Here is a 17448-nt window from a genome sequence, read left to right as displayed (position 1 = left end):
GTGAGTGTTGTGAGTTTGGCTGGGCCTGGAAGAAAACTTGCTATGGTGTGGATGTTCTTACCTTGCAAATTGTCTTCCTTTCTGGATTGAGACAGGAGCAATCCTTTTGTTTCCCATTTACTTACGCTCTAGCGAAGTGTAGCCTAATGGGTGTCTTCTGGTATCTCCCCATCTTCAGCTATTGAAAGCTGATACCATTCCCACAAGGAGGAGGAGCAATGTGTATATTATTAATTTTTAAGGAGGAGCAATAGGGTGGTATTGTTAGTTTACTCTGTGTCCTTTCTAAATTTTGATCTGGGGAAAGGAATGATGAGCCTGAAGCAAATAGGCCAGTATCTGTTCTAGGGGCAGAATTCAGGGCCAGGAAAGGACCAGGCTGAAAAATCTTTAGGAAATGGCTAAAGCATAGTGTATGGGAAGGAAAGTGGTACTGGCCTAAAAGGGTCAGAAAAAGACAAACTGAAACCTACAACTTTGTTATATGCAAATTCCATGTGAGGACTGCCTTATGAGTTTTTTGATACCTTTGGGTTTGACACTGTTTAGGAATGGCTGTGTGTAAGAATCCTCATTCTGGTTTTAACAAACTTTGAAGTGGGGGGTGCTTGGTCTGTAGGATGAGTCTGCCACTGGGTGATAAGTGGGAGCAACTGCCTACTTTAGAGAAATGGAAATCTAAACGATCCTCTAGTCTGAAGGACTGGTGCCATTTGCAAATGTAGCAGTTGGTGCAGAGAAGTGCTGGAGAATGGCCTTCTTACAGGCAGGCACCTAATCACCGTGCAGACTGAGCCTTCAGTCTGCTTTCAGAATAGAAATTGAAGGCTTTAGCTGCATCAGCATGCTGCAGAAATAGCTGAACTGCTGGTGACTCGAGCCACATTCATCTGATGTTACTTCTAAATGAGCCCTGCTGAAGTGGCATTAGACTCAAACTGGTTTTCTCTGTGGTACTGCTCTGTAACACTGGGCTGTGCCAGGCTCTTCAGCACAAGTGAACTTGCAGCCTGTAAACTCTTTTGCCCCAGAGTGCTCATGTATATTCTTCTCTGAGTGTTTTGTGGTGAGTTATCCACATGCCCCAGTGTAACCCCAAGGAGAAAGGATTAAGATGGCCCTACCTTTGACTTTTTGAATTTTTGAAACACAGAACTAAGGTGCAGCTTAAGTTAACACAGAGAAACTAATACAGCAATGTTCCTGAATGTAAAAGAAAAACACCATCTGCTTTAGTCACCTCTCAAGGGCTGTATTTACAGGTACATCAGGGAATTCTCAGTAAACAACAAGGAGCAATTATTTCTGTTAGATTGTAACATGTTTTGTTCATCTATCTGACAATATAAGTACCTGTGTAGATTGTTCTATTCAAATGGCTTGGAAAAAAAATATTTTCAATAAAACCGAGTTTCTCTAAAATACAAATGTTGGGGTAGTTTTGCATATGATGCTTTTGCTTCTGCAATAATAAAAGCCATTTTTCTAAAGCATATCTTTCTTTGCCCTTACTGCCCTCATAGTAGGCATCTGCTCTGAACAGGTTTGATCATGCAGCTCAGCCTGAGAAGCCCAATACTGAAGATAATGCTACAAATGCCTTCAAATGGATATTGTCACATATTTGGAATGGTATTGCAATAAGCATGGCAATCCCAGTGTTGCAAGATGCTTGTTCTTACGGTTTTCATGATGATTTAAAGCATGCATTCAGTGGTGTAGCATTCTCTCTTACGAAGCTGAGAAAGGATTCTCGGGGGAGCAATTGGCTTTGTATGACCCATCTGGGACGAATGTCAATACGGTCAAGGTTGAAGACTTAAGTGAAATGAAGCTAGAGCCTGATCTTCAAACATAATTTAGATAATGGATGCCCACAGAAAACGGCTGTATTATTAATTCAGCTATACATCAAACTCATAAATTACATATTAAAAGCTGACTCTCCTTTTTTTCTCAGTAAGCAACAGATTTGTGTCCTTTGAGAAAGCTGCTGCCTGTTGTTGCAGCCTTTGGAAATGGCTTAGTCTGAAATGCTGTGGTTGGTTTGTCAATATTAAAAAGTGTTTTGTGGAAAATATTCTTATTTGGGGAAAATTTTTAAGACTTTGGGGCTAAAATGCTTTACTGTGGTTTTTAGATCTAGCACAATGGGGTTCAACCTGTGGTGATAGACAGTATCAAGAAATGTGTGACGAGCTATTCTATGTGGCATGGGGACCTCAACTGGAGGATTAATTACATTGCTAGTATTTGAGGTCTGAACAGTAGTTGAACCCTATTTTGTTAAGAGGTGTACAGCAGAGGAGCAGTACTCACTCTGTACACTCTGGCTTTACAGAATCATAGATTGACTAGGTTGGAAAAGACTTTTTAGATCGTGAAGTCTAACAATTAACCCAGCACTACCAAGTCTACTACTAAACCATGTCCCTAGAGTGCCTCGTCCACACATCTTTTAAGTACCTCCAGAGATGAAGGAGAGACTTGACCCCTTCCCTTGGTGGCCTGTTCTAATGGTTGACAACCCTTTTGGTGAAGAAACTTTTCCTGATAGCCAATCTAAACCTCCTCTGGTGCAACTTGGGGCCATTTCCTTTTGTCCTATCACTTGTTGCTTGGGAGAAGAGTGCTTTCAGGTAGTTGTAGAGAGTGAATCATAGAATCACAGAATTCTAATGTCTCTCCTCAGCCTCCTTTTCTCCAGGCTAAACAACTGCAGTTTCCTCAGCCAGTCCTCATAGGAAATTTCCTCTTTATTTTCTCTTTGTGTTTTGTCTTGCTCTCTGGTGACAGGTATCACTGATTCATAGAAATAATTTCCAACTTGCATTTTGTGGGGTCTAAAACCAGCTGGGACAAGAAGACAGCCACAGAAGACCACGGAGTTACATCAGGGACAGCCCTTAACCTCAAGACTGTTTTTGTAAACACCCTCTCCTCACCAGGGTAACTCACTCCCAGAGGACTCTCATACAAGTGGGGATTTTTCCTTCTTTCACCCTGCTTCTCACCTCAGCACTTCACATGAGCAATGTGAGTCTTTGAGGTATGCTGCTGTCTCATCTGTGAGGGGATCAGAGCTTCCCTCAAATGTGATGGATCCCCAGAAAGGGAAACCCAAGGAAAACAAAACAGAGCATCTAATTGGTAAGCCTCACTTTTGTGTGTGTTTTTTCTCTATTAAAAAGGAGCAAAACTATCAAAAAGTTAATTTGATCCCAGGCATTCCTCATGTCTCTGACATAGGTTGTAGAGGAAAATTCAGGATCTGCCTTTGTGGGTGAAGCTAAATTGCCTCATTCTGCTGTGCCAGCATGCACCAGCATCTCCTTTAGGCAAAATAACCCCAGGGACTAAAACGGCTGATTCAGCTGTTGATACACTTCTGTATGTAGGGATGGGGTGGAAAGGGGAAAATATAAGTTAGAGAAAGGTATAAGAATTTTTCAGCCCCCAAAAAAGATGTTTGGATTTGTGTGATGGAACACCTGATGCTCTCTTCAAGCAACAGAACTGATGCCAAATCTAGTTATTGCTGGCAATGCGTGCTGTTTTCACTGTACTGCCTGGCCATAAGTATGGATAGTGTGATGGGACAAGCATGAGTCTCAGCAGGACTGATTTGGGTGCTTGTAGGAAGCAGGAGGTTGCTTAGTGGTTAAAAGAGGCTGAGTCTACTCCATCTCTTCATTGCTCTGGAGACCTGGGAGGTATTTGCCCAGCGTTCTTTATATTCTTCACAAGACAACTTCGACATGAGCTTTTAATTTGCTCTTCAGATTTGACACACATATTGTGATTTTCTATATCAAGTGTGTTGATGACGTACTGTGTTGAGCATTTCAAGAAAAAGGGAACTGAATCTTACAAGTGCCCTTATTCTACACTATTGTGTTTTCCTAGGGTCTTTCATTTGTCTTGTGGCTAAATGGTTTGAAACTTCAGGGTAATTGGAGAACATTTATGGTGGGCTTTTTTTAACTCGGTCTTGAACACAAACATATTTATGTGTGAGTGTCGTGGTTTAAACCCAGTCAGGTAACTTGTTCACTCACTCCCAGTGAGTGGTGCCGAGCTGACAACAATCGAGGTCCGTGTCCATCTCCCCCCCCCCCCGCACCGGGGCTCTCCCCTTCCCCGCTCCCGGAGGAACGGGGAGGAGGATCGAAAGAGTGCAACTCCCACGGGTTGAGACAAGAACAGTCCAGCAACAAATCACCACCGCTACTATCAGCTAAAACAATGATAAGGGAAAATAACAAGGGAAGAGAATACGATACCACCGGCCAAGAAAGCGAGTTCCACCCGGAAGCCCCTGTCCTTCCGGGTAACTCCCAGTTACCCCCCCACCCCGGGCATGACGTGCTGTGGTATGGAATACCTCCCCGGCCAGCCCGGGTCAGGCGCCCCGTCTCTGCTTCCTCACAGCTTCCCCTCCTCCCTGGCAGAGCATGAGCCTCACAGAGTCCTTGGTCAGGGTAAACATCACTTAGCAACAACCGACAACATCGGCTTCACCAACGCTGTTCTCAAACTAGAAGTCAAAACACAGCACTGCACCAGTTAACACAAAGGAAAAACATGACTGCTACTGCTGAACCCAGGACATTATCCACCCCTTATTCCATACCATTCACGTCGTGCTCAGATCCCACATTTTCAATACACCATCGCTCTCCCACATATATACATTCATATACATACAGACCAAGAGGAAAAAATCATTTTCTTAGTGCATGGACCAATCCCTATAACGCTGCCGAGTCCATTCGGTCCATGATGTTCAAAGTTCATTCTCTGTTGGGATGATGGCTGGAGGGAAGTCAGGGCCAGTCGCTGGTGACCTGGAGACATCTAGTTGATGGGCTATAAAAGCATTACACAGCAGGCAACAGCATACAATTGAGTTCACTGGCTGTTTTCCCCTAAAATCAAATCCCCTTGAGGTATACATCGGACTTCCCCATCTTCCCGCATTACCCACCAAGTATATCCAGGTCCCTGAGCAAAAGCAATCCCACGAGTGGGTTTGCCTTTACCTGAAGCAGGAATAACCCAGACTGTCTTCCCCAGCAAATTCTTCATATGCACCACGGGAACTTTGTCCCCCTCTACAATATGTAAAAGTTCTGACTGGGCTGGGCCGGCCCTGTTGGCAGATCCTCTGGTGTTGACCAACCAGGTGGCCTTTGGTAAATGTGTATCCCAATGCTTGAAAGTTCCCCCACCCATTGCTCTCAGTGTAGTTTTTAACAGCCCATTGTACCGTTCGATTTTCCCAGAGGCTGGTGCATGGTAGGGGATGTGATATACCCACTCAATGCCATGCTCTTTGGCCCAAATATCTATAAGGTTATTTCGGAAATGAGTCCCATTGTCTGACTCAATTCTCTCTGGGGTGCCGTGTCGCCACAAAATCTGTTTCTCAAGGCCCAGGATAGTGTTCCGGGCAGTGGCATGGGGCACAGTGTATGTTTCCAGCCACCCGGTGGTTGCTTCCACCATGGTAAGCACATGGCGCTTGCCTTGGCGGGTTGGTGGCAGTGTGATATAGTCAATCTGCCAGGCCTCCCCATATTTATACTTCAACCATCGTCCTCCATACCAAAGAGGCTTTAACCGCTTGGCTTGTTTAATTGCAGCACATGTTTCACACTCATGAATAACCTGGGCAATAGTGTCCATTGTTAAGTCCACCCCTCGGTCACGGGCCCATCTATATGTTGCATCTCTGCCCTGATGGCCTGAAGTGTCATGGGCCCACCGGGCCAAAAATAATTCACCTTTATGTTGCCAATCTAAGTCCATCTGAGCCACTTCAATCTTAGCCGCTTTATCCACTTGTTGGTTGTTCTGGTGTTCCTCAGTGGCCCGACTCTTGGGTACATGGGCATCTACATGACGTACCTTCACCACCAGGTTCTGCACCCGGGCAGCAATATCTTTCCACAGTGCAGCAGCCCAGATGGGTTTACCTCTGCGTTGCCAGTTGCTCTGCTTCCATTGCTTCAACCACCCCCACAGGGCATTTGCCACCATCCATGAGTCAGTATAGAGATAAAGTACTGGCCACTTTTCTCGTTCAGCAATGTCCAGGGCCAGCTGGATGGCTTTCACCTCGGCAAACTGACTCGATTCACCCTCTCCTTCAGCAGTTTCTGCAACTTGTCGTCCAGGACTCCATACAGCTGCCTTCCATCTCCGATGCTTTCCCACAATACGGCAAGAGCCATCAGTAAACAAGGCATACTGCTTTTCACTTTCTGACAGTTTATTATATGGTGGGGCCTCTTCAGCACGCACCACCTCCTCCTCTGGTGACATTCCGAAATCTTTGCCCTCTGGCCAGTCCATGATGACTTCTAGAATGCCTGGACGACTGGGATTTCCTATTCGAGTTTGTTGTGTAATTAGTGCAGCCCATTTACTCCATGTAGCATCAGTTGCATGATGTGTAGAGGAGACCCTGCCTTTGAACATCCAGCCCAGCATGGGCAGCCGGGGTGCCAGGAGGAGCTGTGCTTCAGTGCCAATCACTTCCGAAGCAGCTCGAACCCCTTCATAGGCTGCCAGTATCTCTTTCTCAGTTGGGGTATAGCTGGCCTCAGATCCTTTATATCCCCGACTCCAAAAGCCGAGGGGTCGACCTCGAGTCTCCCCTGGAGCTTTCTGCCAGAGGCTCCAGGTAGGACCGCTCTCCCCAGCTGCAGTGTACAGTACATTTTTTACATCTGGCCCGGTCCGGACTGGTCCAAGGGCTACTGCATGAACTATCTCGCATTTAATTTGCTCAAAGGCTTGTTGCTGCTCAGGGCCCCATTTAAAATCATTCTTCTTCCGGGTCACATGATAGTGAGGGCTTACAATCGAACTGTAATTCGGGATGTGCATTCTCCAGAACCCCACTGCACCCAAGAAAGCTTGCGTTTCTTTCTTATTAGTTGGTGGAGACATTGCTGTTATCTTGTTGGTCACATCTGTGGGGATCTGTCTACGTCCATCTTGCCATTTTATTCCCAAAAATTGAATCTCCTGTGCAGGTCCCTTGACCTTACTCTGTTTTATGGCAAAACCGGCTTTCAGCAGGATTTGGATTATTTTCCTCCCTTTCTCAAAGACTTCTTCCGCTGTATCACCCCACACAATAATGTCATCAATGTATTGCAGGTGTTCTGGAACTTGCCCCTGTTCCAGTGCAGTCTGGATCAGTCCATGGCAAATGGTGGGGCTGTGTTTCCACCCCTGGGGCAGTCGGTTCCAAGTGAACTGGACACCCCTCCAAGTAAAAGCAAACTGTGGCCTGCACTCTGCTGCCAAAGGAATTGAGAAAAATGCACTGGCAGTATCAGTCGTGGCATACCACTTGGCTGCCTTTGACTCTAGTTCATACTGAAGTTCTAGCATGTCTGGTACGGCAGCACTCAATGGTGGTGTGACTTCATTCAGGCCACGATAGTCTACTGTTAGTCTCCATTCTCCATTAGACTTTCGCACTGGCCATATGGGGCTATTGAAGGGTGAGCGGGTCCTGCTGATCACCCCCTGACTCTCCAGTCTACGGATCAGCTGATGGATGGGAATCAGGGAGTCTCGGTTGGTGCGATATTGCCGCCGGTGCACTGTTGTGGTCGCGATTGGCACGTGTTGTTCTTCAACTTTCAGCAACCCCACAGCAGAGGGATCTTCTGAGAGACCAGGCAAGGTGGACAGCTGCTCAATTTCCTCAGTCTCCAAAGCAGCAATACCAAAAGCCCACCGGTACCCTTTTGGGTCTTTGAAGTACCCTCTCTTGAGGTAGTCTATGCCGAGGATGCATGGAGCCTCTGGACCAGTCACAATAGGGTGCTTTTGCCATTCCCTCCCAGTCAGGCTGATTTCAGCCTCCAGCACAGTCAACTCTTGGGATCCTCCTGTTACTCCAGAAATATAGATGGGTTCCACCCCTTGACAGCTTGATGGCATCAGGGTACACTGTGCACCAGTATCTACTAGAGCCTTATACTTCTGTGGGACTGATGTGCCAGGCCATCTGATCCACACAGTCCAGTAAACCTGATTGTCCCCTACCTCCACCTGGCTGGAGGCAGGGCCCCTCTAATGGTCGTCACAGCATTGGACACTTAAGTCATGTTGAAAGGGATTATTCTTCATTATCACAGGAGCTGGAGTAAAATCAGCTCTTCCACTCCATCTGGGAAACTGCTCACCAGAGACTGAAGCCGTAGATCTCATGGGACGATCAGTCTTGGCCCTTGCTCCCCTCTTCAGTTCACTCACCCATTCCTCCAAAGCTGAAGTAGGTTTTCCATCCCACTTTGTCATGTCTTCTCCGTGATCCAGCAGGTAAAACCATAGGGTACCCCGTGTATCTCCTCTCTCGAACAATAGGACGCCTTTTGTTAATAGCTGAGACGTGTGTTGGTACACGTGAGGAGCTTGATAACTCAGATAGATCGTCCCTCAATTTTTCAAGGTCCTGGGACAGTTTTTTCACAGCTGAGATGATGGAAGGGTGAGATTGTCTTCGAACTCTCGGAGTTTATGAACCATTTCATCCACTGTTAGTGGTACTATGTCATTCCAGGTCACTGTTGCCAGTGAATGGGCATATGATGACGGTGCATTCCGTGTAAGTTTTCGCCACATGGGTCGTGTACATTCAACTTCATCTGGATCTATAGGTGTATCCCCGTTATTCGGCTTGATGTGATAGATCATCTCTACGATGGCCGATTCCCTCAAAGACTGGATGCCTTTGTCTATAGTAGTCCACTTGGCCGAACGACTCGTAACATCGTCCTTGTATGGAAACCTTTCTTTCACAGCTGCCAAGAGCCTCCTCCAAAGGCTGAGGGACTTTTTCTCTCTTGCAATTGCTTTGTCTATTCCCCCTTCTCTAGCAAGTGATCCCAGCTGCTTGGCTTCTGTACCTTCTAGTTCGTGACCATCGGCCCCATTGTCCCAGCATCGGAGTAACCAGGTGATGATGTGCTCCCCTGGTTGACGGGTAAAATCTTTTCGCATATTCCGCAGCTCGGTTGAGGTCCGAGGTCGAGAAGTTACCTCTTCTTCTTCTTCTTCGTCATGTGATGATGACTCCTGATCAGATTCTGGACCAGGTGGTGAATTCATTGGTTCTTCATCTCGCTTCACCCTTTTTGCCTCCTTTTTGCTTGTTCTCTTGCGTACAGGGGCAACTGATATTGGTACGAATTGGTCCTCTGGTTTGGCTGCAGTGATTATCACTGTGGTTTGAGTAGCGACTGTACTTGTTGCTGGGGGTGGTGTAGCTACCGTGCTTGGAGCTGGGGTAACCGCGCTGTCTGTTGCAGTTGAAGTTTGAGCAGCTGCTGTACTTGCCACTGGGGTAGCTGCGCAGTTCATTGCAGCCAAAGTTTGAGTAGTGACTGTTGCTTTGCCCTCAAATCCGCCGACATTCTTTTCCTTTTGAAGGTGCTGGATAGTGTTGAACAAGGCCCTGTAAGCATAGGCCAAGCCCCAGCACGTTGCCGTGATTTGTTCATCTCTGGTATGGCCAGAATGACCACACACCTCATTTAAGTGTTTTACTAATTCTTCTGGATTTTGCAGTTGTTTGGTAGTGAAATTCCAAAGTACTGGAGGGGCCCACTGACCTAGATACTTGCCCATACTATCCCACACACCCTGCCACTCATGGCTGTCCAGCCTCAGGGAAAATCTCTCGGTCCTCCTACATCGTCTTTTGACCCCAGACAAGACCCAAACCTGAATCTGCTTAACTCTTGAAATCAGTAGTGGGCAAAACACACTCTGTATGCATGTTAGCATGGTGATTCCCATCACCATCAGCAAACAAGTCTCAACAGCATTAAAAGGCCATTCAAAAAATTCAAAACTCTCAAATGTAAATGGTCTGGGGGACGACTAGGAGGGTAAAAGGATGTCTCCTTCACAGGTTGAGCACCTGAGAAGGAGAAAAAAGATGTGTAATTGCTAAGCACCTCCATCATATACCTCCCAAAGTATAAAGGTGGTGACCACACTGGGAACATAAGCCAGATCAGTTTCATGATCAATGATTCTATTGTATTACAAGTCATTACCATAAAGTACAATGGGATAAAAACCTTAGCCCAAGCCCCACACTTGAAAAACACTAATACAGCAAATACCGGATGGACGTAAGATACGATATACTGAAACTGTGAGATCAAGAGGAAAAACCTTGAGAGCCAATAAATCAGCATTGTGACGAGTGACTATCAATCCAGTCAGATCTGTTCTTATCTCAACCCCTCGTGCCCCACGTTGTGCGCCAAAAAGAACTGTCATGGTTTAAACCCAGTCAGGTAACTTGTTCACTCACTCCCAGTGAGTGGTGCCGAGCTGACAACAATCGAGGTCCGTGTCCGTCTCCCCCCCCCCCCCGCACCGGGGCTCTCCCCTTCCCTGCTCCCGGGGGAACGGGGAGGAGGATCGAGAGAGTGCAACTCCTACGGGTTGAGACAAGAACAGTCCAGCAACAAATCACCACCGCTACTATCAGCTAAAACAATGATAAGGGAAAATAACAAGGGAAGAGAATACGATACCACCGGCCAAGAAAGCGAGTTCCACCCGGAAGCCCCTGTCCTTCCGGGTAACTCCCAGTTACCCCCCACCCCGGGCATGACGTGCTGTGGTATGGAATACCTCCCTGGCTAGCCCGGGTCAGGCGCCCCGTCTCTGCTTCCTCACAGCCTCCCCTCCTCCCTGGCAGAGCATGAGCTTCACAGAGTCCTTGGTCAGGGTAAACATCACTTAGCAACAACTGAAAACATCGGCTTCACCAACACTGTTCTCAAGCTAGAAGTCAAAACACAGCACTGCACCAGTTAACACAAAGGAAAAACATGACTGCTACTGCTGAACCCAGGACAGTGAGTCATTAAATCTGCAGCAGGGCTTTCAAAATTAGAATGGTTAAAACCACAAGCAGCAAAGGGCTTGGTGGTAACACCCAGGTTTGCAGTGAACATTACCAGCAGGCGCAGACCAGCTATGCACAGAGGTATCTATAGAGGAAGGAGCTACAGGAGGGCTGCCTTGTGTCTCGTCCTCCAGGGCTGCTGGGGGTTTTCTCACAAACCTGCCAGTCCTGCTCTGCTGGTCTGTTAGCTTGTGCTTTACAGATCAGGCAGCCTCACCATGCTTCACTGTGGTGACAAGATTTTTTCTCACAAGGTATAAAATGAATTGTTTTCTATTTACCAGTTTCTATCTGCATATTAATTTTATTTGATGTCAGAAATTCGCAGCGCTACCCTATGCCTATGAAGTAACATAACCAAAGCACGTTGCATCTTTCCATTTCATCAGCATGGGGGAGGTTTTCTGAGGAGACCTCTGAGCCTTTGTCCCTTTCTCCCTGTGTTGGGAAAGGAGCTGTGGCATTCGGCTTCCTATCTCTTGGTGCTCACACCTGCAAAAATCCTCTTCTGGCCCAAACCTGGCAGCCAGGCAGCCCTTGGGGCTGGCCCAACCTACATCCGTGCTGCTTCTGCTTTTCTTATGACTCTCCTGATCCAAGGCATTTCTGCATTTAGCAGTACTGAATTGACCTTACAGCACTTTGTTGTGGTAGCAGGACTGTCCTGTTTCCTCCTTGCCCTCTTTTGTGCCTCTTCTTTGAGGACCTCAGCAGCTCCAGCTGCTCTTCTCTTCAAACAGCAGCTGCTCCTTATAACCCTTTCTTTACAAAGAGCCTCCTAAAGTTAAACACTCACCAGTGCCTTCCCTTCAGGCACGAAAATAATGAAATTATTTTGATTTTGATTTGAGTGAGATTTCATTATAATGAAGTTTTGGGACGAGACAGGCTGAATCCAGTGCAAGAACTACTCAAAATGCATGAGCATGCATTTTGACAGGTACTGATTTTGAAGCTTGTGGTCCAGTGAATAAACTGGTCCATCAGTATTCCTCAAAATGCCCATCTAAAGGCAGCAGGAGTTCCCCTCATTTTCCTTATTACCTGTTTCATACTAATTAAATCTTTTTTATCCAGCCATGGCAAACCAACACAGATTCATATCCATGGATATTCCACCTGATAATTTATTTCTCCTTCCCAGCCCCCTAACAGTGCCTTTCATTTGAATTCTTTCTTACCTGGTGCAAAATATACTTTCTGAGCCTTTTATTCTTTTGCGCAGAAGGGCCATGAAGTTGGGTGTTTGGTTAGGCCTTTCATAGCTTTCTGTGGGCAATGAAAGGGAAGAAGAGGGAGTGAGTTTCTGTGGATTTTGCAATCCCTCGTGATTGCACTGGGCTATATCTACAGCCTTCAGGTAACTCTCTTCAGAATTTGCCTTCATTGCTGCTCTTATTTTTTTCATAGCTGACAGACAGGAAGGAATTGGTGTCTGTGGGTGGATCCTGCTTTCCTTTTCATTCCTCCTGGTGCTAATTACCTTTCCTATTTCCATCTGGGCATGTGTGAAGGTAAGCTAGTGGGATTTGAGGCAGAAAAAGAACACAATTATTACTGCTGTTACTCATGTTAATTGATTTATTGCTTTTGTTTGTCACATTCACTTTTTGGAAATCATAACGGTTTCTAGTGAAGATGTGGACTAGGACTGGGATCCATGTTCTTCCACTGACTTTCTATATCACCGCAATTTACTCATTTGATTTCTTCCAATCTCAACTTTCCTCATTAGTTAAACTTTCTTGCTTTACAGCACTGGGGGAATAAATCTAAAAACTTTTCTGAAGAACTCATATTTGGTGCTGCTAGTGAGTAACATGAGTACATGGGCACATGGGTCCCTGCATTGAGCAGTTCTATAACCTAAAGCCACAAAATGCCCCTTCAAGACATGAGTAATTTAAATCAGTTTTTAGGGATGAGTTTCCAGGATGATTTCCCTGAACACCAGGCCTTGAGGAGTCCTGATACACTGACTGAAGCAGTTAGCTGGGTTATCTGAGGTGAGGTATACGCCTCTGAGTGTAGTACTGATATTGAGAGAGTTATGAGTAGCCTCACCATACGAGTGGCAATTCTTTTGTATTTTGTCTGTTTTGTAACCTGTTTGAGAGCAGGGTCTGAGTTTTTCCAGCAAACCAAGAGGTGAGAAGATGTAAGATGCAGAGTGTTTTGCAGTTTTGTTGGTTCCAATATTATCTCTGCTTTTTTTCACATATAGTATGGATGCCAAAGAGTAAAAAAAAATCAGACCAGAAAGTGGGAATAGAATTAGTTGCAAAATTCTAAACTTAAAATATTTTCCTAGGTTATCAGAGAATATGAACGTGCTGTTGTATTTCGTCTGGGACGTATACTGTCTAAGAAAGCAAAGGGACCAGGTGAATACATGCAATTTTATTCTCTTAAGATGCACTGGTTTTATGTTATTACGATGCACTCTGACCACATCAAGAATTGCAGAGGTCCATGAAGCACAGCAGAAGGTTGAGGACTTTGATATCAGGTACAGCTTTGCTGTTGAGTAGGTTGGACAACAAATGGTAGGTTCAGCTCATGCTACAGACACTGATGGTGGACCGGGGAGGGCTACATGCAGTCTTCAGGCCTGGTAAGGACTTTTTTGAGCGACTGGGCTGCTTACTCTTACTCACTTCCAACACTTCTTGCTGCTGCCAGCAATTTAGCTGTCTTCTGCTCTGAAAATAGTAAATGTGTAAGGAAAAGGACACTCTGCATCTCTACAGAGTTTGGTGCAGTCACTTAGGATCAGGTTATATATCACAAATACAAACCAAACCCAGCAACACAAAGTATTTGTGTTGGTGTAGTTACGACCTTTTTGCAATGAAACGGGGCAAACTGGAAGCTGAAATAAGGTGAAAAAGTCCTTTTCAGATTCTTTCTTTCCTCTTGAATAACAACCATGTGGTCCAAAGTGCAGCTAGGGCAGGTGCAGAACTCTTCTTGATGACTCTGGGCACCTAGTCAAAGTGCTGAGATGAGAAGAATAGCAATGTCAAGCCTCCCTCTCCTGAAAGGTGAGTGGAGACTCCTTCACAGGATGTGTCAGAATGTGGGACAATGTTCCTCATGTTGCAACCTACAGGCGGTGCAGGAATCTGGGCCTGGGGTATATCTTTCCTTGAGACACATATGGCTTATGATTTATAAAGGGGAAACCAAACAAAGACGTGGAAGGAGTTTTTGTCAAAAGTCTGGTGGCAGATTTGAGACCAGAGCTGCACTCTCCCCATTTCAAGTCCAGGGCCCTAGGTCATTAAGCTCCAATAAATTAACATTATTTGCAGATACCTGCATTTCCCTCAGTTATTTGAAAATGGAACGTCCTGTTGCGGAAAGGACAGTTGTAGTAATAAGGTGGGCACATTCCCCACCCTGTGGATATTTCCGTCTGTTTGCTTGCTGCAGGATACCTGGTTCTAGAGTTAGCTTTCAGTGGCATTTCATGTAATTATTTTTGTTTTTCAGGTATAATCCTCATACTTCCATGTACAGATACATTCGTCAAGGTTGATCTTAGAACAGTTGCCTGTAACATTCCTCCGCAAGAGGTAACTATTCTCTAGCAGCTGTCTAAGACAGACATAAAAGGCAGAGGTGATTCATGGCATGATCAAAAGTAATGCAGGTGTTTTATAGTCGTACACCTGTAAACTACCACAGAATTTAGCTTATTTGCTGTATTTTCTGACTTTCAAACTGCTTACAAAATTTCTTGAAGGCAAAACATGTCGAGGAGGGAACAGATAGTGGAGCATCATGAGAGCTCTGCTGAGGCAAACTGGCTGCTGAAGCACAGAGGACTTGTCTGGCAAAAGGTGACACAACTCCTCTGTGAATGATTAAATATTTTTCAGATTTCTTTGTTGCAAATTTCAAAGTGCAAAATTTCTTGTACTTTGCTTTTAATTTTTGCTTTAATTTGCTGGAGTTTCTTGGAAATACTTTGTTTAGAGGAAGTAGCACAGATTTTCCAAACTGTGCGTAATTTATAAAATCATGAATGGCCCTTTCTACAAGAAAGGAGGAGTATAACCATGGTCATATAACCACCATTGCAGAAGAAAATGATTCAAGTTATGAGATTTACTCACTATCGGAAGAGTTATTTGAAGGGTATGTACTTTGGTGATGCTGGATAGCTTCCTTAAAATTATTTCTCGGAGGAATGACAAAGAAACAAAAATAAATTCTTGGTTTCCTTGCATTATCAGGGTCTTTTTTTCACTAAGGAGAAAAAAAAACATTTCCCTTCCTTGGCAAAAGATGTGTCATTGGATCCTTCTCTAATTCTGTACATTTGTCGAATGCAGATTCTCACAAAAGATGCTGTTACTACCCAAGTCGATGGGGTGCTGTACTACAGGATCCACAGTGCTGTCAGAGCTGTTGCTAATGTCACTGATGTCCATTCAGCTACCTTCCTCTTGGCACAGGCAACCCTGAGAAACGTTCTGGCTATGCAGACCTTGGCTCAGCTCCTGGGAGGCCGTGAGGAAATTGCACGCAGTACCCAGGTAAATCCAGCTCTCAAAATTCACTGACAAGCATGGAGGTGTGTTCTGGGGAGTAGCAAATCAGAACTAATCTCTCTTTCTTTTCAACAATGATAACAAAATTTTCCATTATGTTTCTTTCAGTTATACATCTGCTTGTCTGGAGTCAGAAAGAAAGGTATTTCCCCAGGTTCTTGTAGAAGAGTTATTTCCTATCAAAAAGCAACAAAAATCTGCAATTATCCAGTGACCTGAATAAGTTAGTTTAGCCTTTGCACAGAGGCTGCTGTAAGTAGTGAGAAAGTCTGCTGTTCGTGGGAAACTCTGTCTTGATCAGACCTTTGATTGAGGTTTAATCAAGACAAAGCTTTATCTCCTGTCATAACAACATATAGTACAGAACTGAGTTGGCTTATGCTTTAAAATGCCATCTGTTTTGCTATTTTATTTGGCAGCCAGGGAGGAAGCAGAGAAATCCAACACCTGCTTTACTCTTTTTCAGTCAGAGATGAGGCATAGTCAAATCAAAGAGAGACTGTACACCTCTCCAGCCAAGAGAGCAGTGGTAGGCAGAGCCAGGGTCATGGTGGTGACATGGGTGCAGTAGTGCATAGCAGCCTGAGCACAGAAGAGCATGCCAGTGCTACAGGGCTGTGCTGTGTCTTTCACTCATAGTGTGCCGTTACGTGCTTTCACTGTGTTGTGCTAGTTTAGGAAGTTTGCAAATTACTTTGCAAAAGGGAGAAGTTTGACCAGACCTAAAGAAAGGATGGGGATCATAATTTAGGAGGCAGTAGAGAAGCCACACAGGAGTTGATCAGCAAGAGTTTCATAGGTTGTGGTACCCACTGTACTTACACCCATTGGACGGTAGGGCTCCATCTTTCTGTTATGCAGGTTTGCATGCTGACTTTCCTTCTGTCCTAGAAGCAGGGTACATGGCATGGTTTTCTTTCTGCCCTCACTGTGCCTTTTGTGATGGGTTGTGTGTTTGTCCCAAGGCTATCCTCAACAGAGCTACAGAGCAGTGGGGAATCAAAGTGGCCTGTGTGGAGATCAAAGATGTCAGGATTCCTGTGGCCATGCAGAGGGCCATGGCGGCCGAAGCAGAGGCTGCTCGAGAGACAAGAGCTAAGGTGAGATCCATGGCAGTGTCTACCCCCAAGCTCTTGTATCCTTGTCCCAGTCCTCCAAGTGCCTTTTTTTTTTCTCCTCATTGTAAAGGTGAGGTTTCCCCACAATGGGCAGCGTCACAGAGCCATTTCCACTTCTCTTACTTTACAGATTGTGGCAGCAGCAGGAGAAATGAATGCTTCTAAAGCTCTCAAGCAGGCCTCCATGGTGCTGGCTGAGTCTCCGGCAGGTCTCCAGCTGCGCTACCTGCAAACATTAACAACCTTGACAGCAAAAAATAATTCCACCATTGTTTTCCCTCTCCCTATAAATATGCTTGTGAGTTTGGGGCAGAAAAGTAAAGGGGGTTAGAGACTGTTCTATGCTAGCTTCTTGAACAGAGAGATTTAAATGGTTTCCCAGGACTCCAAGGGTTCCAGACTTACAGTAGAAGCATGCTTCTATCCTCTGTATCAAAAATAAGAGTTAAAATAGTTAAATAATCACACATAGCTCCAACATTTTATGACTGCATTTGCAAAGCTCAGGTGCTAACCAGTTTCAGCGGAGTCATCTCTAAGTGAAATGGAAGAAAACATGTGAAATATAAAATATGTAAAATGCATGTTAGACCTAGTATGAAATTTTAATGATGCCTTCACCACATTTTACAGAGTCTGGAGTATAGAAATTATTTGGTAGTTTGTCTGCTAAGTAAGAACCTCTGAGCTTTTGATGTACTCCACACAAAGGAGGTCAGACAGTGGTATTTAACTCATATTCTGTGGAGTGAAAAGAAAGATTTAGGCCCCTAACCTTAGAGGTGTTCTTTCATAACTACTGGAAGAATTCCTGGAT

The 17448-nt window shown here is 45.2% G+C and overlaps 1 protein-coding gene across 1 annotated transcript; it reads left to right on the top strand.

Moving 5' to 3' along the window:
* Positions 1-2800: 2800 nt before the first annotated feature.
* On the top strand, positions 2801-17032 carry STOML3 (stomatin like 3). The gene is made up of 7 exons (XM_057399991.1): positions 2801-3150; positions 12365-12468; positions 13266-13338; positions 14450-14532; positions 15295-15498; positions 16479-16613; positions 16762-17032. The coding sequence occupies exons 1-7, from the start codon at positions 3099-3101 to the stop codon at positions 16960-16962; spliced, it is 852 nt and encodes a 283-aa protein (XP_057255974.1). The 5' UTR covers positions 2801-3098; the 3' UTR covers positions 16963-17032.
* Positions 17033-17448: the final 416 nt, after the last annotated feature.

This window comes from Pezoporus wallicus, unplaced genomic scaffold (assembly GCF_028554395.1).
Source record: "Pezoporus wallicus isolate ANWC-B61680 ecotype Strahan unplaced genomic scaffold, APGP_CSIRO_Pwel_v1 scaffold_7383, whole genome shotgun sequence".
Lineage (NCBI taxonomy): Eukaryota > Metazoa > Chordata > Aves > Psittaciformes > Psittacidae > Pezoporus > Pezoporus wallicus.
This window is presented reverse-complemented; position numbering and strand designations above follow the sequence as displayed.

Coding starts and splice junctions, on each gene's coding strand:
- STOML3 (XM_057399991.1), top strand. CDS start 3,099: ATGGATCCCCAGAAAGGGAAACCCAAGGAAAACAAAACAGAGCATCTA. Junction 14,533..15,294: donor GTAACATTCCTCCGCAAGAG/GTAACTATTCTC, acceptor TGTCGAATGCAG/ATTCTCACAAAAGATGCTGT. Junction 16,614..16,761: donor CTCGAGAGACAAGAGCTAAG/GTGAGATCCATG, acceptor CTTACTTTACAG/ATTGTGGCAGCAGCAGGAGA.